The 21,367-nt window shown below is 37.2% G+C and overlaps 1 protein-coding gene across 6 annotated transcripts in view; it reads right to left on the reverse strand.

Annotated features, from left to right (window-relative positions):
* The window catches only part of LOC307140433 (uncharacterized protein), a 109,837-nt gene that overhangs the window by 20,523 nt on the left and 67,947 nt on the right, over positions 1–21,367 (reverse strand). For 2 of the 6 annotated variants that reach the window (XM_079839983.1, XM_079839982.1), the window contains exons 11-23: positions 20,796–21,079; positions 19,688–19,735; positions 17,156–17,215; positions 15,257–15,443; positions 13,454–13,556; positions 11,071–11,113; positions 8,238–8,346; positions 6,035–6,197; positions 2,483–2,550; positions 2,328–2,379; positions 2,088–2,232; positions 605–708; positions 60–206 (exon numbers count right to left, since the gene is read on the reverse strand). In XM_079839983.1, coding sequence (XP_079696109.1) covers positions 60–206; positions 605–708; positions 2,088–2,232; positions 2,328–2,379; positions 2,483–2,550; positions 6,035–6,197; positions 8,238–8,346; positions 11,071–11,113; positions 13,454–13,556; positions 15,257–15,443; positions 17,156–17,215; positions 19,688–19,735; positions 20,796–21,079 — 1,513 coding nt within the window. Of the gene's footprint in view, positions 1–59; positions 207–604; positions 709–2,087; positions 2,233–2,327; positions 2,380–2,482; positions 2,551–6,034; positions 6,198–8,237; positions 8,347–11,070; positions 11,114–13,040; positions 13,164–13,453; positions 13,557–15,256; positions 15,444–17,155; positions 17,216–19,687; positions 19,736–20,795; positions 21,080–21,367 lie in introns of all 6 variants that reach the window. The other 4 variants (XM_079839984.1, XM_079839985.1, XM_079839981.1 and 1 more) reach the window with 3 other exon arrangements.

Below are 21,367 nucleotides of genomic sequence, written 5' to 3' on the forward strand. Positions count from 1 at the left end.
AGCAAATGCTTTGACCATAAAGAAAAAGAAAAATGTATTCAATTCTACCACAGCCTTACCATAGATGACGTCTTGCCTCTTAATGATGTCCTTCTTGAGTTGCTTCAGGCATTTCTTATCTACAGTAATGCTCCAGGAGTCGGCCTCCAGTTCTTTAGCGTCTGCTTCAAACTCCCCCATCAGACGGCTGTCAACCATCTCAGTTCCTTTAGCAACCAACAAAACATTTATTCATACATTGCTAGACAACCTGAAAACCTTTAAACAGTAAAAAGCCATTTTATTAATAGTGAAAGTGAAGAATGAAGGAAATTACTGAGTAGAAGGGGAAGAAAAAGGACAGGAACTAAATACAGCCCATAATGATTCAAAACTCAGCCTCCCAGATGAGCACCACATGCATGCAGAAACCATGAAGCCATAGCTCTGACAATTAATTACTTGTTTTTAAGAGGATGAGGACTAATGCTTTTTATGATGAAGAGGAAACATGCAGGACAATGTCATTCTTCCCTGAAAGATCTTAGGTTGGATCCGCTTTGAAGCGTTTGAAAGGGCAGGAAATTGCATCTGGTATAATGCAGGAAGAAATATGTCTGCTCACCTTCATCTAGAGACTCATTGGACGCTGTGACCTTATTGGGTTTGTGGAGGGAGTCTGTGGATTGAGACAGATACCGCATACCTCTCAGAGACATATCGTCAAACCTACAGGAAGGGATGAGGTTGTGTGATTATGACAGCAGATCAGCGAGGTCAATCTACCAAGCACCGCATACCAAGAATGCCGTATGCATGCTGTGCACAGAATGAAAATTGTCTATATACACTGAAACCCACATTACCCATTATATTTGCCCAAATGTGAAGAATGTCAAGGACACTGTGCTAGATACTGTATCCCACAATGCAATAAGCTTTGCTTGACCTTTTGTTCTGGACTTTTTGTTAACTTCTGACAGACTGATGTATGTATGACACGCCAATTCGCTATGCCATTTTGGCGTGCTATCAAGACGGATAATCGCTTTTTAGCATGTTTATAAACGCCGTTTCATTCTATCCCCCTACACTGCCCCTACCCCTAAACCTACCCATCACACACACACACACACACACACACACACACACACACACACACACACACACACACACACACACACACACACACACACTGCCCCTGGCCCTAAACCTACCCATCACAAGAAACATTCTGCATTTTTACATTTAGAAAAAAACATCATTTAGTATGTATACAAAACCATTTACATAGATGCGGAATCACACGGCGTAGACATACACGCGGAGATTATGGTTCGTTTCAGCGTACACATACATGCGGAATCACACGGCGTAGACATACACGCGGAGATTATGGTTCGTTTCAGCGTACACATACATGCGGAATCACACGGCATAGACATACACGCGGATAGCTCAAAATGCATACAGATAACACGCCATTTACCTTTAGAAAGTGCCGTGTATGTTTACGCAAAGTCATGATGTCATGTTGCTTCTGATACTGAACTGCCAAATGTTCTGGATTTAAAAATGCAATTTATGAATATAGTGCTGAGATTTTAACTGGAAACCTATTGTTGATTGTAAACATGCAACATAATGAGGTAATGCTACTTTTAATGTATCATTACATGCTATATAGTTTCACATGCATCTTTTTTATAGGATTTATTCATATTTTGAATTAGATTATTTTTATATTTTCTGTTTTCATTTAAAAAAAAAATATTTTTTATATAATTTATAGTATATACATTTTCTTTCATTTATTTCCTTCTCTTATTTTATTTAGCTCCATTTTAAACATTTTATTTCAGTTAGTTGACAATGTAACGTCTAGTTTTTATCTAACATCTACAGTTTTTTAAGTGTTCAATCTAATATATATATTTTTTATTTCAGATTTATTTCAGATTTATTTCAATTAACGAAAACATTTTTGATAGTTTTAGTTATCAATAACAACACTGATACAGTGTAGTATGCATTCTATTCCGAGCATACTCAGTAACTATATTTTGAGTTGAATGCTGAGAATACTCAATGTGTGTGTGTGCACTAACATTGCAATATTGTTGATGGACATGCTTTTCGAGAGGTTGCTGCTGTGGAAGGGCATAATACTGGTGGGTCGTCTGGAAGGAAGAATCATAGAATGTTCCTCTGGAGAAAAGATGGCAGACCAGGGACGGTCCCGCATTGTGGACGCTACACACAAAATCATAGATACACCATTAAGATCAGTTGACATAAAAAAATAAGAGAAATGAAAAGAGATCTAAACAAACCACAAGCAAACCCACGTTTTGTTCGTAGATTGACGACAGGCATATTGGTGGACTCTGGTATTGCAAACTGCAGAGGAACAGATTTTTCTTTTTAACAACGCAATGTAGACACTTTTATCGACGTGTAACTGAAAGAATGTGGCACATTTTAGAATGAAAACAACTCAAACCTTCATTCTGCTTTTGGGACAAATGGGGAGGTTTTCTCTACAGCTCTTGTGAACTCTCACATTGCAATCTGAAAAGAAAAACATCACAAATAAAAACATTAGCAAAGTACTCATTTGCAATTCACTTTTTTTTGATAAAGATGCTATATTGTGAGTGCTGTAAATGTAAGTATTATATAGGTGCTTTTAATTGAGGTATTTTAGCACTTTTACTTGAACTTATTTATTTCAGTTAGTTGCCAAGTTATCATGTCTAATTTTGGGGGGGGGGGGGGGGGGGGGTGAAAATATGCTTAATTTTGTAATTCTAGGTGGCACTAGTGTAAGCGAAACTACAAATTTCTTCTTTAAAGGTGCAGTAAGCTAATTCTGAGAAACGCTGTTCAAAGTGGATCAGACCGAGCACCACAACACAGTGCAGCCAATCAGCAGTAGGGGGCGTATACACGTGATGTGGAAGAAGAGGGAGTGAGCAAGAGGGAGATTTGAAGAAAGACTGTTGAAAGAGAGATGGCTGAGAGCAGGGACGGGTTGCAGCGCTTCGATTTCTCGTTTAGTGGGGTGTGTGAACAGGGCCTGAAAACGGAAAGTAGGAAGGCCTGAAAACGGATCCTGAGGTTACATCATTTCTGCTCCATAAGTGAATAACATGGTTTTGAGTGTGTGCTGTTGCCGACTAACAACCAACTCTTGCATGTATATACTTTTGTGTACTTTTTTTGTTCTTCCTTGATGTTCATTCATCATCTTCACTTTATTTTTTGCGAAGCGTTATTTTCCTTCACTATGATAATGAGATCTTGCATTGCATGTTCATGCATTTTGGGGATGGAGCAATGAAGGGAGCGGGTGTGTTTGTTTGGGTTGATTTCGAATATCAACAGTGTTTCTCAGAAATCGCATACTGCACTTTTAAGTTTTCAATCTTTCAATTCTTTGATAAAGATTGCTATATAAGCATACATTATTATTTGTTACCAAAGCATAAACACAGTTTTTTCGGTTTGCAGAGATTTCACCTCTATGACCAACCATAAGGATGTAATCATGCACTTATAACGGAAGCTATTGTGTTTGCTATTCTGGCTCATGGTCAAAGTGGTAAAGACAGTTGGGCTTAGGGTTAGGAATTCCTTCCAGTCAGGAAACTCCACCAAGCACACAAGTTAAATCCCAGGAACTTGCCAACAAGCACTAGAAATATAAATCTTCCGTAAAGAACAGAGAACAGACTGAGAATAATGAGGGAAGGGAGGAAAGGAACATTTCTCTCTCATTGAATAAGATTTTCTCTTCAGAAGCTCCATGAGGAAGTGAATGACATTACCAGAACTGCTTCCTATTTTTGAGCAATGAGTCTTTTGAAATCCATGACACAACAGCTCAACTATATTATATATATATATATATATATATATATATATTTATATTAGGGATGCCACAATTCTCAATATAATATTGAACCGTTCGGTATGGCCTTCACGGTTTAATACGCGCCTGTGAATTGCGTTTTTTTCGGTTTCGCATTTAATTCATTATTTTTCTACAAATTCTATCATTTGCCTCCATCCCAATATACTGAACAACACGACATACATTCACATCACACGTTAGTGGTAGAGTTATACACACGGAACACTATAGTTATTCACAATCACCAAAGTTCATTATTTGCATCCGTTTTAAAGCCTTGCCGGCGTGTGCTTCAGAACGCGCGCACTAAACGCTTGTCAAACACGTGATTACTGGACTAAGTCGTCTTACTGCGCTAATACTGTCAAATACACACAAGGTTTACATAAACACATTCGGTTATGTCTAAAGTGAAAGTAAAATCAGCGCGTGTCTGTATATTAGATGCACGCAGGTCTTGAAAGCAAATTGAAAGCAGCGCAGACCAGTGAACACGCTATCCTTAAAGGGACAGTTCACCTCTAATATTATGTCATTATTTACTCACTCTAATATTGTTCCAAACCTGTACTCATTTCTCATTTTTGAGTGAACTATGCATTTAATGTTAATACAACAACAAAAGACAAAGAGAAAATCACTCACTGCTCTTGACTGATAAACTAATACAGTAGCTTTAATAAGAATCGATGTATATTTTATAGTGAAGTCTATGTAGTGTTTTATTTTTACATTTATTCATTCAATTTCAAACTTAAATGCTGCTGTACAGCTCTGAGCTGCCAGTGTAAATCTTTATATATTATATATATATATATATATTAGGGATGCAACAATACAGTTAGTCCACGGTTCAATACATACCTCGGTTTTTAACCACGGTTTTCGGTTCAGTTCTGATATATATATATATATATATATATATATATATATATATATATATATATATATATATATATATATATATATATATATATATATATATATATATATATATATATATATATCAGAAAATGAAAGTGTTTTTTTATACCTTTGAAGCACGTAAACGTATTGTAGGAGACCTCCAAAACAATATTATGAGATTTGAAATAGTAGATAATAAGGGGACTTAAAGGATTAGTTCACTTTTAAATAAACTTTTGCTGATAATTTACTCACCCCCATGTCATCCAAGATGTCAATGTCTTTCTTTCTGCAGTCGAAAAGAAATTAAGGTTTTTGATGAAAACATTCCAGGATTTTTCTCCATATAATGGACTTCAATGTGCTCCCAACAGTTCAAGGTCCAAATGACAGTTTCAGTGCAGCTTCAAAGGGCTTTAAACGACACCAGATGATTCCAGACGATGAATAAGGGTCTTATCTAGCGAAACGATCAGTTTCTGAGAGAAACCGAGCAGTATAAATGCTATTATTTTACCTCTTATCGGACGAACTTGATCATATCTGAGCTCCGCCATAACTTCCGCTAATGGAGGTCAAAATACTAGTGTGGTCATAGATGTATACGTAAATGCCTCATTAGCGCCTGCACGGATCAGTAGAATGAGGCATCTATGATCGATATATCTATGACCACGCTCGTATTTTGACCTCCATTAGCGGAAGTTATGGCGGAGCTCAGAGATGATCACGTTCGTCTGATAAGAGGTAAAATAAAAGCATTTATACTGCTCGGTTTCTCGCAGACACTGGTCGTTTCGCTAGATAAGACCCTTATTCATCGTCTTGTATCATCTGGTGTCGTTTAAAACCCTTTGAAGCTGCATTGAAACTGTCATTTGGACCTTGAACCGTTGGGAGCCCATTGAAGTCCATTACATGGAGAAAAATCCTGGAATGTTTTCATCAAAAACCTTAATTTCTTTTCGACTGCAGAAAGAAAGACATGGACATCTTGGATGACATGTGGGTGAGTAAATTATCAGCAAAAGTTTATTTAAAAGTGAACTAATCCTTTAAGGGAACAAAAATAATTTCTATTATATTTTATTCTATTCTATTCTATTATATTTGACCATTCTAGGTTCTGTAAATACCCAGCGTCATTTCACGAGAAATCTATCATTGGGAAGTAACTAAATCAAATGGATGTTAAGTAGTACCTGAAACCTAACATGATGAACTGACTCTTACTTGTGCAGTTGACAGCATCTTTAGTGTTGAGGGTTTTGTTGCATTGCTGGCACAAAGCCGGATGCAGTAAACTCGACGTGCTGAACACGTGTCCATTCACAGATTTCTTGTCTCTCTCTTTTGCCTCCCTGTCTTTCTCCCGATTCTTTTCCTTCTCTTTTTCCTGTGTCAGAAAAGGAATGAGAAATATTACAATAGGTGTCAGATGTTAACACTCGCAGAGCACTGTAATGGCCCGTTGTAGCTACCGCAGTTTAAACCCATTAACTTAAATTGCTCATCATTTTCTTTAATGGCATTTCTGCAAAGTAATTTACTATGCCACCCGGTCTTCAAATTCCTTGCGAGAACAAAACAAGGTTCTTGTTTGCCATTATTAAAATGAAAGCACTTGGGACACATTTTTTTATGGATGAGTGCCACGTGATCCAGAGCTAATGATTATGCTAATCAAAAGAGGACCTCAGTGGGCGGCCCTGTTGTCCCTATGAGCCCTATGTAAAAAAAAAAAAGAAAAAGAAAACTGAGGACATTTTCACTGTGATTCAGACAGTTGTGCACAAACATCCTCTTAATTGTTGTGAAGTTCTCCTGTAACAAAGTTCAGCTTCCTACTTGTAAATATAGGCCTCAAGTTAAGCAACTGTTTAGGAACCACAACCGGTTTTGGTAACAAGTATTATCAGGCTTATTCTAAATATGAAATATTCAATTATAGTTGAAGCGCCATAAATCATTTACAACGTACCAGTTAGGAATGAAATACTCTAAAAAGACAATCAAAGTGACAACTAAACAATGAGCAAATCATTGGATTCCATTGTTAAGCAACTAAAGAGCTAACGGTCACACTTTAGATTAGGGTCAAATTTTCACTATTAACTACGACTTTTGCCTCAAACTCCTAATTACTGCTTATTAATAGTTAGTAAGGTAATTAGGTTAGGTATTGGGTATGATTAAGGATGTAGAATAATGTCATGCAGAATAAGGCATTAATGTGCGCTTTACAAGTACTAATAAACAACCAATATGAATGATAATAAGCAACTAGTTAATACTGAGAATTGGACCCTGAACTAAAGTGTTATCGAGGAAACCGTTTCAAAAACTGTGAACATCAAGAAGTGAGAAGAGAAAACGAAGCACAAGATAAACCACAAGAAAAAGTGAACAGACCCCAGGGGCAAACCGTCACTTTCCTCAAACGAGGCAGTGACTGAGATTCGGCCTACCTCTTCTCCCTTCAAGCTCTTTATCTTCTGATAGCGGCCCTGCGCCTCGCAAAACTTTCTATATAACATTACTGTAGGAGGCAGAGCCTTTGCAAGACTCTCGACCGAGACAAAACGTTTAGCATCACCTCAGATTGAGGAGGAAGTGATTCAACAAAAGCTGGGAGGTGCTGCGACTCTTACTTCCTCTTCTTATTGCACTGTCGCTGCTGGTCTCAGAACAGCAAAGCGCTGATGAAATCTCAACATTCTGGTGTAAAAACACCCATTTGTAAACTTTTATAGTAAATCAGTAGAGCTGCAAGCCTTTCGGACTATAAATTTGGTGTTTAAAGTATATTTAACTACAAAGTTCCCAGTGTGTGGAAGCTGGATTCGTTTTATTGTTTAGTTTGTACAGAGCATATATGAAAATACATGTGAAACTAGGCCCATACAATCTTGAATGATTTTCAAGAAATGTAGGGTTTTAATACGAGGCCAATTATAATAGAATATAGAAGCCTTAAAAGATTATTTAAGTATATATGTAAAAATACATGAGTTTAATTGCATTCAATTATAACGTATCAAAGTGGCTACTGCAAAGAAATGTCAGTATCTAGTTGCTAAAACCAGTTCCAGGTTTCCTTAAAAAAAAAGTTTTTCAATGTGCACATTTCTGCAGTTTGGAAATTAAGTACTGGTCCTTTAAATGGGTAAAATGCTGAGCTAACTGTAAAGAATGAAACATTACAGTGCCTCTTCTTATCGTCATATTTCCTGTGTTCAGATAGACTCCAACCCCTCACACGATCTACTTCTCCATTCATTTCAGTACACGGGTAAATTCCTGTCTTGCACTTGATTGACAGGGTGATCATTCACACTCAGTCATCAGTATGAATGAATCAGATTATCTAATCTACAAATACACTCTCGGTGGAGAGGAAATTACTTGACCACAAAACTTGACTATGTTGACTTACTCTCGCTTTCTTGTACATTTTGTTCTTCAGGTAGCTGAAAGTCCGGCTCACTTTGGTGGTACTTTTTTCAAAATCTCCTCTTAAAGGTCCAGGTTCCTCCTCTGTAATGCTAAAAAAAAAGCAAAATATAAAGACATGCATTATTAGCCTGGCTCCGCCCTCCTATGTACTTCCGCTCAATTTTAATTTTCCTTCAGTACTCCGTCTGGGATTGCGGTATATACTCAAATTTGAACTGGTCTAATCAGCGAACAGAGGGAGTGGCTGAGAACAATGACATTGATGTTGTGCGCTAGTTTGAGATGACATACGTCACGATGAAACGTTAGCCAGTGGTTATGGCAGATCCAGAGTGCCTCTGAGCAGATCCAATAGTTTTAAACTTCAACAGAGTACCCGTCTTCAAGGAAGTTAACGCTTGTCAATGGAGAGTGGCCAGACTCTCTGTACAAATGAAATGTACGAGAGTCTGGTAGGAGCAGGCTAATGCATTATAAGGGTGTGTTCAAACAAACTAAACGAACTGAACTACAAGTGTGGTCAAAAAAAAAAAAATAGTCCTGGTCCGCTTAGCGTTCACATTGGCATTTTAACACTGAACCTAAAGGCATAGGGATATGTTCACAACCTGATTGGTCGGCTTTTATTATGTATATTTTGCGGCGGAACTTACCGGACATCCAAAACAATGCTGTGTGCTGGGCTAAATGCGCTCGTTGTATGTACGTAGCCTGCATATGATGGTATTTTGACCAGCTGAGATCTTGTGAAGAGTTTATAAAATGTGTAAAACAGTTAAAACAGCGACGGGATTCCCTCCGTCACACATACAAACAAAGATCTGCTGCGAGGAGACGTGAATCTAATGCCTGTACCGAACTGTGATGGGCAATATCACGACTATGATGAGAAAAAAACGGTTTGCTTGAGCCTTCTGTCCTTTTTAGGGGCGCATCTTGTGACATCATGACCTGTTTTGGTTAGTTTACCTGTCTTTGGTCAATGTTGTGTTCATATTTCATTCCAGGGTTTGGATGGCAGCGTTCACACTTAATGAAATTAAACGGATAGGGGTGTGCATTGGCACTGCCCTCACAATTCGATTCGATTACGATTCACCAGGTAACGATTCGATTCAACTCGATTCTACGATGCATTGCGATGCATCAAAATTCTACTGCACAAAACAAGGCAAATTTTTTATCAGTCATGAGGCAATACAAGCAGTCAGATATTGAACAACAGATTTTATTGGCTGCTATGTGTGTATTATCACTCTCCTGTATCTTTGACATAAATGTCATTAAATAAATGTTCAAACCTGAAAAAGAAAACATAAATCACTGCTTTCAGTGCTTTGAATGAGAAATGTTTCTCTTCTCTCTGCTTTAGAACCATTTGAAATTATATAGAGCAATAATAACCAACTAAGCCAACTTTTTCCAGCAGTGAACATATGTGGGGTTTTTTTACACACAGTAAAAAGCTCTAAGACAGGGCACTTCATGAACTCCTGTGCAAATATTAATCCGTAATTACAGTCACACTATTGTAACAACAACCACCACCCAGGCACCCAGCAATAAAAATATTCAGTGCAACACACACAGTAACGTTGACACTAGCGACTCATCAATACTTGGCTGGGATGTGTCACTTTTTGTGTTGTTGTTGTTGAAGCCAACTCAGGATGCCAATGATAAACATGGATCGTGAAGTTAGTTGTATTGCCAAAGTGCTTGATTTTAGTGTGGCAGGCGCGTTAGCAGGGCGTAAGCAGCGTGTATTTTTTTCGACGCCCATGTTAACAGATTAGAGCATTCACATCGCACGCAGAGGCGGCGCGGCAGCGCATCGCAGGAGCAGCAGTGCCGCGATCGTTTCAGCGCCGAGTCTATTTTTGCCGCGCTGCTCACGCTGATTTAAAGCCACAGTGGATTGTTCTTGATCAAAACTGACCTGATTAACATGGAAAATAACAAATTTCACCATGAAATCATGTAGTGAAGTGCCCCGTGTGTTTCACAATCACCATGACATCCAGAGCTGTTAAAAAAAAATGTTTTTGCCCAAACTTCAAAAGCCTGTTTAAATGATTAAAACTAGAAGCATATATTCACTTTAATGTTAACTTACATTTATCATGTGAACTACTTATATACAAGTTATATGCATGTGTGTTTGGGACAGAGGGGAACACGGTCGCATTTCCAGCATATGCTGCCCATCATAAATCAAAGCACGAGACAAACGGGGCTCGGAGGAGAAGACCAGAAAATGTGACATAATGTACTATATTTGTCTGTATTTTCAATATACGAGCTGCGCGAGACAAACGCTGCCAGTGTGAATCCACAATGGGGGCGCGGGCTCCCGCTCTCCATACCCACCGCTCCTGCCCTGCTAACGCGTGCGGTGTGAAGCCGGCGTCAGAATCCGAAATGTGCCCAGATGTCCGCTTTCCAAGCTTTGGGTGCGTTTTTAATTACCCGTCTATCGCGGTCATCTCCCTCCGCCTCACCGATCTTGTTGTTGTTATGACCCTGGAAGTAATTGAAACTTCACAACTTTATTGTCCAACTCAAGGCCAGAAAATAAAACGGTGACAATAATCGATTATGGCACTTTGCCGCATCGATGCTGAATCGTGCATGCCCTGCATTGCGATGCATCGCTGAATCGATTATTGTTGACACCACTATAAACGGACTGACAGAGCAAACGCACGAGGGTTCGTTTTAATCCAACTAAACATGCCAAGTGTGAACACACCCCAAGAGTGTTTCCAGAAATATGAAAATGAATTGAGCTAAAATATTAACGGGCATCTTACCTGTATCCCATGGAACTGGAGTTACTGGTGAATGATGTCATGCCTACAAGTACAATGATGGAGTCAAATTAGCATCACTAACAACAAACCGAGCCAGATTTACAAACATATGCAAAATTGTCTGTCTGCAAACAGAGCATGTGATTTGTCTAGGTATTCGCCTAGATTAAAATGACTCATTGTGCCATGAAATTGCTTCAATGTTTGATATTATATTCCTATCATCAGGGCTCGACATTAAGCCTGGTCACATGCTTGTCCTTCGAACAAGTAAATCATTCACTTGATTTACCTGATTCAAAAAAGTTGCTTGTCCTGAAAAAAGTTTAAATATAATTTATTCTGAAGCAATATTCTATCAGCTTTGACATATTTAAATCTGCATATTTGTGATATTTATTTTACCTTTATAAAGGGCATTTCACCCCCTAATCTTATTTTAAAAAATATGCTTCATCTTTTTTTTCAAATTCTTAAATTTGATCAATAAATTAAATTAGAATAATAAGACACTACAAGGCTATTGCCAATCAAATTAAATAATTTACAGTGAAAAATTACACATGCATTAAAGGAACGCTGCACTTTTTTTGAAAATAGGCTAATTTTCCAACTCCCCTAGAGTTAAACAGTTGAGTTTTACCGTTTTCGAATCCATTCAGCCGATCTCTGGATCTGGCGGTAGCACTTTTAGCATAGCTTAGCATAGATCATTGAATCTGATTAGACCGTTAGCATCTCGCTCCAAAAAAATTACCAAAGAGTTTCAATATTTTTCCTATTTAAAACTTGACTCTTCTGTAGTTACATCGTGTACTAAGACTGACGGAAAATGAAAAATTTCTAGACCGATATGGCTAGGAAATATACTCTCATTCCTGCATAATAATCCCATAATTCTGTGTAATAATAGTCTTAATGAGTGAGTCATTGAGTCATTCATTCAAATGATTCCTTCAAACGGCTGATTCGTTCAAGAATGAGGCAAGCTGTGTCTCATATCGAAGGCTGCGTCCTCCGGAGGTCGCATTTGTTGGCTGCATACATCACAGATGTCTTAATTCAAAACATTAACCATTATAAAATAGACCGTTATTCCTAATGAAGCTTAAATTGTTGTAATTTCTTAATGACTTTGAAATGTAGTGATCAGTTTACTGAATTGAAGCAGCCTGACGTATGCATCTGACAAATGTGACCTCCAGAGGAGGCAGCCTTTGAAATGAGACACAGCTGCAGTTATTTATGGATGAGTCAATGAATCTTTGACTCAACCAATTCGTTCAAAATGCTGAATCATTCAGTAATGAAACGCGGCTGAGTGTTGCAGTGAGATACGCAATGGTTCTGCTGTGATCTTTGTTTGTAACTATTTTCGCTGCTGAAATAGAGCAAGAACAGACAATATCACATCTAAAATGAAAGTGACTGTAACTGATTGTTTATTGAACAGTTGTTTGAAATCAGTCAAATTTTCAATTTTGATGGTATTCAGGAAAACAGCACTCTGGTCGTGTGATGTTGTTTTACTGTATCATATGTTATGAATATAAAAACTACACATTTTGAATTTTTACCGCAGTAGGTTAACTACGTTTTTCGTATGTGCCATGCACATGTGTTTCGATTTCTCTTCGAGAGATGCCCAAGCCTCAACAGCGCAACCTTGTTACTGTCAGTACATTATACATTGCCACATGTATAATGCCACATGTTTTGCCCCCCATGAAAAGACATGATCTAGATAGAACAGCTATTGTTGCAAAGTACATATCTTTACTGATGATATAGGGGGACATCATGTATATCGCAATAATAGAGGGCTCTACTCTAACATTAGGGACAGGTTTCAAAGGTGGCTAGCATATTTCGTATCATCTCTACATCTACTGTGAATCACAGGACTTCATCTAGGGACAAGACACTAAAGGTGCTGAAGATGCCATTATCCAGCTCCTACTGTAACTTACTTATGATGTCCTCCTCATCACTAGATGAAGAGGTGACAGTAAAGGCAGTTTTAGATTTGGGAAGGATGGGTGAGAGGTTGAAGGTAAAAGAGATCCGCCTCTTTCGCCGAATTCTTCCTATCGCTGTGCGTTTGCATTGGGGATGGAAAAGTCAGAGCAAGTACTTATTAAACCAGATGATTTAGGGGGCTGAGAAATGGGTGGGGGACAACTAACACAAACCAGATGAAAAAAACAAATGACATTATCCTGGCACAACCTGCACGTGCGCAACCTCAAAAAAATATGTATTAGAATAAATCTGGTATTCTGAAAGCATAAGAAGTTTCTTTCTAGCGCAAAATCCAGTTCATAATCAATCTATAGCAGCCAGAAACTGAGAGAAGAGATGGAAATCAAGCAGCTTTACTTACCATCTATGTCCCGTTGGCTGATGGAAAGCATAGAGACTGATTTCATGAGGGGGAGAGTAACAGATGGACCGCTGTGTCTGAACTGATGATGCGCCCTCGATTTCTGCAATCACAAACTTAGATGCTCAGTGCTAAAGTTAAGTTCACAGAAAGGACAAATAAAATGCCACACACAGGACAGATGCAAAAATAGAACCAGCAAATGCAGTTTACAAAGAGAATGTGCGCCAAATGAGTCGCTGTTGGAATACTTTAATGGTTGCGTACCTCAAAAAACTCTCAACAAGAGAGGCAACGCAGATGCAAAGACATGTGAAATAAAACGTCATCATGTTTTAAAGAAAAGTGGCTTGATTAAGTGGTGGAAATAACAGATGATGGGCACAGAATGGTTACAAAACTCTGAGACATTGTACCCATGTACAAGACAGGTGTAACTATAAAATAAATCATATTTTTTTAAAATATTTAGCTTATATTTAGCTCAGTTTAAATGCTTCTGTTTGTTTTCTATTATATACCACATTACACTTTATCAGTTTAAATGCTTCAAATAGTTTTTACAATTTATTTTATTAGCCTAATTAATAATTCATCTCACAAGGGGAATTCATGAGCAATATATTTACATTTAATTTTGATGTTTTAATGCTGTCTATAGTCAATAATTGACCATGCAACAACACATTGTGAATTTTTTATATAGAATTTCTTGGTAAGGACTGGTACAGTGATTTACATCAAATTACATCAAGGGTCAAACCAAATATAAATAGCACATTAAAGTTAAAAGTGACAACTGCATGATGTGACCACTTTGTGTCTGTACGTCGTACAGGTCTGGTATAAAGAATGTTTTTGATCAGGTGGCCAAAATGTCCACTCAATACAGAAAAGTTTTGCTCTGTTTTCTAAAACATTGATTTTAGAGGGGGTATTAATTTAAACATCTTAAACATATTTTTCTACCGAAAGTTCTTTCGGGAAAAAACACCACATTATGGAATTTGTTTAAAAAAAAATTTTTTACAAAGAAAGAAGTGTTGATCATTATGACTAATATAAAACTTACCTAAAGTTCTTTCAGGAAAAACACTACATTATGAAAGTACAATCAGTTGCTTTCTCAAACACTGTTTTGCGTGGGTCGCGGTTTCACTCTTAAGCTTGGGGGGGGGGGGGGGGCACCTTGGAGTAAAATTTATATAATAATAATAATAATAATAATAATAATAATAATAATAATAAAAGGAATTGAATAATTAAATGGTTAAAAGGGATTTAAGGGAATACATACATAAGAATGGCAAAATAAGTTAAAGGTCTAATTGTAGTAGACTAATGAAGTAATGAATTTGAACTATTTGCAAATGTGCACAAATTCACTCTTATTTGTATGTCTAATATGTAGAAAATGCAAAAGTTTGACATTGACGAGCGCTGTTAGACCACTGAGGTAGAGCAGCCTAAAAAATTGATCAGCCTAAAAATTTTACTTTTAAATGTTTTTGTCATACTAAAAACAATCAGCTTTACTCATTCTACACTAAAATGATAAGATAAGATAAGATAAATAAAATGAGAAAATATGAATTATATTAATTTTTTTTTTTTATTATTCACAGCACCTATGGTCATGGAGTGTGTACTTTTATTTTGAAAGACGTGGGTGAAAGCTGTTGACTCTTCTGTCAAATGCAGTTTAAGCGTGTCATTATTCTAACATTATTTTGGTAACTCATTTCGAAATACCCTTTACCTATTTTAACCAAAGTGCCATGATTTGGGGAAGGCAAGTCTCACCTGACCACCTGGACTGCTGCAGTCTCCCAAATCAGATTCAGGACTTTCCTCTGTGAGAGACATCAGTGAGCCCCTCTCTTCACTTTCCTGCCTCTGCACTCCTCGCTGATCCTTGGATGGACCTCCGGACTGCGGTATCCAACGCTTGCCATCCTCAATCCCTGCTGCTAGACCCTCCAAACTATAACTACAAAAGAACACATCGGTAACAGCTCAGTTATGTTAATAAAGAAAAAGAAGGGGGGAAAAAATATAAAAATAAAAAATAAAATAAAAAAGTAGAATAAATAAATAAATACATTAGTGCTGTCAATCGATAAAAAAAAAATAATTAAATCAAATTTTTTCTGCAATTTTTTTTTATTTTTATATTGTAATAATTTCATAGTTACTCACCAAATTAAATGTAGAAACATTACATTATATTTTAAATATTTGTTGTAATGACATCTTTTTATGAATGAAGGTCTCTTGTCTCATGTCTCTATGAATCTTTTATTTTTATTTTATTTTTTTGATTAATGATAGACATTCAACATTACAGTATAACTGAAAGCTACCAATTTCAACATTTATTAGGCATTAAAAAATAACTTTTAATTTAAGTGAACTTAAAATAATCTTAACATAACCCCATTATAATAAATGCCATTTACCTGTGATGGATGCTGCGTTGATTGCGTTAAATATTTTTTTACACATTAAACTGGGAAAACGAATCGCTTGCGTTATCACGCTAATTTTAACAGCACTAATATATGTACATATTTATTTATTTATTTATTTATTTTCACCCAAAAAGTTGTCCATGTGTGTCTGTGTGTGGTGTACTACTGACCGACCAGATGCAAAATATGCAAAGTGGGGGTTCATATTACACTACACCCAACACAGAAGTATCCACACTCAAAAAATGATTAGAACTTACTTATTATTCAATAATATAACAATTGTAATTAAATTATGATGCATTTCAGTGCAAAAACCTTTAGACATAATAAAAAGTACCAAAAGTGCAGTAATAAAATGTAGTTGGATGGCTTTGGGATTATGCAAACCCTTTTTACAGTCAAGTATATGACAACTTTGAATTTCACCAACAGATTGGCTGCTGTTAGTATGAGACACCAGGTTTGATCTCAGAAGCGACGCCATAGACATACAGTACAAGCTCAAAGCAGCACAATGAAAAGCACAACCAAAGGCTACATGAGAAGTTTTTTGGGATGCTAAATATATATGCGAGCATGCATTCGACATTCAAACCTCAAAATAAATAAAAATCTACGGCTAATAGAATTAAAGAATCAAAACTACACTGTGAGAAGTGGATCAGGAGCAACTATAGTACATATTGAACAATATATTAGATAAATGATTATGAATTATATAGAGATCGCAATTATATTAAACCTCAAATCAACTTATAAGGTTAAAAACAAAAAAACTGTAAAAAGTGAAAATGTAGATTATTTCTAAATGACACGACACTTCAGAATTACTTTAACCGGTGTAACCTGTAGTCATGGTGAATATTTAATATTTTACACTTTGTTGCAGCAGTATGAAAAAGATTTGTAACAAACTTCCTCTTACCTGACATTTGGGCCAGATACGAGAACAACAATATTAGTCATCATGCAACCACAAAAACTACATAGCAAAATGCAGCTATCCGCACGTATCTCTAAAGCAACACTTCTAATTTTTAAAAGCCATCATTTATCCAAGCTGTATCAATGCTGGACGAGGTAGCGCAAAATAAGGCCTCACTTTGCTTTCAGACAAACAGGTAATGCAAATGATGATGCAAAAGCTCTTTGTGCTAGTCAAAGGGGATGGCTCTTCGGTTGGATTTACAGGAAGCTTGCACACAGCGCGGTCACACACTCTCTGTACCTGATGAGCTCTCTAATTTCTTCCAGCTCTTGACATGGCTCACTGGGGCACCAGCTCAGACTGAGCAAAATTCGTAGTAGTAGAGTAGAAAAACAAGCATTTATTCAGTAAACAGTTTGTTTGGGGTTGATTATTGTGCTCCATTCTTAGAAGAAAAGGTTCTATAAAGGGGTTCCATGGGATCATTTTTATGGATTCGTTTTAAAGGGGTACTTCACCGCTGGAAAGATGAATGTGTATTTAAAGGGTCATGAAACCCCAAAACACTGTAAACAGATATGTATAGGCTGCACATCAATGAAAACACTAAAAGGTACTCATTAATGTTGTTCATATGTGAAAAATAGTTATTTTTGCATTTTTCAGAGCGAATTCTGTCTTCCGGTTTAAAACGCTGAGTCGGAGCAACGTCACAAAAGCTGACGTCATTGTGTACTTCCGGCCCAAGTATGGGCTGGTCGAACATGCTGACGTCGTACGTTTCGAGCGATTCTCGACATATATTCATTACATAAAGCTCATTCAATCCAATCACTGTGCTGTAGTATGCATAAAATATAATTTTGTTATGCATGAGACAGTCACTTCTGGCAGGTTCGTCTTCCATCATTATTGTTGAGACATGGTGGGGAAGTTTTGAAAGCAGCGTGCGGAAAAGTCAAGGTGTTGTTTTCAGCGTGTCGTGAAGGTGCTCCCTGGATTACTTTCGTGTGGGTAAAAACCGATAATCTGCGGTGGAAACCCTGAGGCGGATGGTCGTGCTGATACGAAGTAAGGGCGCTGAGCGAGCTGTAACCGGGACGCCGTCTGTGGAAGCCATTGCTACAACAGTTTGGTAAAGTAAAATGAACTTGAGGAATCGTACGGCGAACCTGCAAGCGTTGACATTAATTTCTTGACATTTAATTTATGTCAGGAGTGCAAAATAACCGATCTGTAATGAACAATATTTTGAATGAAATATCAACAAGAATCAAAAGCCAGTCACGTCTTGTTTGTGGTCACAGACATGCACTAAACCGCATGTGTTCGGGCTCTTAGTGAAACAGAGTCAACGTGATCATAATCCTGCCCCTTCTGGTCACGCTGTTCACTGCACTTCATCTCATCTCATCCCTCTCTGTTGTAAACATTGCCAACGTGTGAACCAAGAACATATCTCAGAACCGCTGTAACTGCTGCTGTTGGTATCGCTATCCATGTCACCTGTGTCTGTGCATTGCCGGTTTGCAAGTTATCTAATTTTAATGCGCCTAATGACACTCCCCTATTTATGCAAACCATTCCCTCTTTCCACACCATACCCATCCCACCTTTTCGCAGTCCACGCCCCTTTTTGGAAGCCTTTTCAAATCGAAGGTGTGAAAAAACGCTGGGGGTTTCATGACCCTTTAAATTGGGTCATGTATGTAGTAGATATGTGAAATTATTTTAGAAGTTGGCGTCTTCTAGACTGAGAAAAGCCAGACAATGTATTTTTGGCTCATGTGGATGAAAGACAACAACTCCCAGAATGCACTTGCTTCGCTGTCCTACGGGGCCACTCCCAAGCCACGGTTACCGGTTATCACTTGCCCACCGTGGTACCGCCCACACCGTCATTTTCATTTTTATAGTAATAAAATAATTTAGTTCAGTTAGAGAACAGACACTACAATTAAAAACTGAACGTGTCTGTTCAATACAGCGTGAGCCGAACGAGAGTCGCAGCACAAACGCAGCAGGAGTCAGATTTCATTCATCACGAGAGCGAAGAGCTGAGCTGAGCTGAGCACGGCATTCATTTACAGCGATCATTCGAATATACTACACTCTAAAAAAAAAAAAGATTCTATATTGCACCAAAAATGGTTCTTGGCTCGTAATCATAGGGGAACCTTTTTTAGTGCTATATAGCACCAATTTTGGTGCTTCAGTGGTTCTTCAGCGGTTCTTCAGAGGTTCTTCAGAGGTTCTTCAGCGGTTCTTCAGAGGTTCTTCACCGGTTCTTTGACTAAGGTGCTATATAGCACCTCTGAAGAACCACTGAAGCACCAAAATTGGTGCTATATAGCACTAAAAAAGGTTCCCCTATGATTACGAGCCTTTTTTTTTAGAGTGTACCGTGTTTCTACTGACACAAAGCTTAATGCTAATTGCTGAAGTAACCCTTTAATTAATTAATATAGTTGTTTTAATCCAATTTATTTGTATTAAATTTTATGAATGAAAAAGCATGTAAACATACTGTCACTAGAAAAAAAAAAACATAAAACATGAATGTATTATACAATTATATTTTCTCCTTATATCCTTTTTTGCATAGTGTTTTTTAAAATTTACCCCACTGAACTTTTTTTCTAAGAGTGATATCAGTAGTGTGCCACAAGTAAAAATGATATTGAATTTTTTTTTTTTACATGACAAAAATGTTGTTAAATTGCCAAATTCCCAGTACTGTAATTTGCTAGCATGAAAATGGGAATCACTGTTGCACTCTATACGGATTCCAGATCTCAAAATACTTCAAGGATATAAAAGAAATCAAGATACCTTCTTCTGTAAAAAACGGGTCTTCCCTCTCCTGTACTTCGTACAGAACTGGAAATGGAAAGATGATAGATATGAGATGACATGGAAATATGACAGATCTTAACTACTATGACTTCAAATATCTGTATAATAAGAGTCTTTGCAGGGTAAAAATGAAACTAGTAAAGAATGGAATTACTTCTAGAAAAAGAGTGAATGCAAATCAGTGACAAAGGTAAGAGCGAGGTGAGAATGGCTGAAGAAGAATGCAAAGGCTTGAGGATGTCACATGATTAAGAAGTGTGACATGCCTTGTTTTGGTGTGTCGTTTTTGCATTAGCATTCAGTGTGTTCTGAGTGGGAGTGTATTGAGCATTTCAAAACCTAAAAACCCAAACAAATTTTGGGCAAACTGGTGTCTGGGATGAGATATACATTTTCTTCATATTCATTTACTACATTGCAGTTCCACTTATAAATAAATTAATACTTTATTCAGCAAGGATGCGTAAAAACTGATCAAAAGTAAAGACATGTATAATGTTATATAATGTTTCTTGAGCAGCATATTACAATGATTTCTGAAGGATCATGTGACACTGAAGACTGGAGTAATGATGCTGAAAATTCAGCTTTGACATCACAGGGATAAAATACATTTTATCAATACAGTTTTCAAATAGAAACAAAATCTTTAAAATTGTAATAATATTTCGCAATATTACTGATTTTACTGTATTTTTGATCAAATAAATGCAGCCTTGGTTAGCATAAAAGACTTGTATGTTTCTCTGAAAATTTGCTGACAGGCGGACTACGTTTAAAAATAAAGATTTCATATTTGTCATATTTCATTAGAAAAAAATAACCATTAAGATTTATTGCATTGCAATATCATGACAATTAAGCACACTTCAATCCATAATTCACATTACTTTAAATGCAAAAAATATCTGGATAATATTTTGTATTAATCAGTATTTTTATGTATTATTATATAATTATAATTTAAAGCAAGTACAACAAATACTACTATGAGGTTTAAATATAAATATTATTTTAATATTTTTTCAAGTACTGAGAATACTTGTACTTGTACCAAGTACTTGACTTTAGTGTAATCACGTACCTGCGCTGGTTCATTTCTTCTTCCTCTCCCTGGTTCTTGCCAGGACCCCAGCTGTGTCTGCGGAATGGAGAGAGCGACCGCACGGTGGACCGGAAGAGAGAGGCGGGGAGCGGCACCTCGGTTAACCTGTCTTTGGCCTCCTCTTCGGTCTCCCCTCCTTGCCGCACCTCCTCAGAACTCTCGGCCGAGGAGCTGGGATGCCCGACACTGGCGGTGTCGTCTGTGGAGGAGCAGGAGACAGACACCTCGCTTGTGCTGTCACCTCCCCCTACTGCCTCCTGCCCCTGGGCAATAAACATGAGTCAAACAGATATTAACAAACAGTCTTTTTGTTCAGACAGATAAAAAATTATTCAGCACCACAAAGTACTACATATAAAGACTGGCTATATTTTATCAATAATAAATGGAAAGTGTGCAAAAGAAAAATGGTTCAACTCAAAGCTGCCAAAAGTGCTATTAAGGGTATTTGAATGAGTATATCATTTTTTTAAAAAAACAGTTTTACCTCATCATGATGGGGAAAACAAATTCTAAAAAAATTGTACCTTCTGTTTTTGTAGATATAGTGC

Source organism: Gobio gobio, assembly GCF_949357685.1.
Source record: "Gobio gobio genome assembly, chromosome: 2".
Lineage (NCBI taxonomy): Eukaryota > Metazoa > Chordata > Actinopteri > Cypriniformes > Gobionidae > Gobio > Gobio gobio.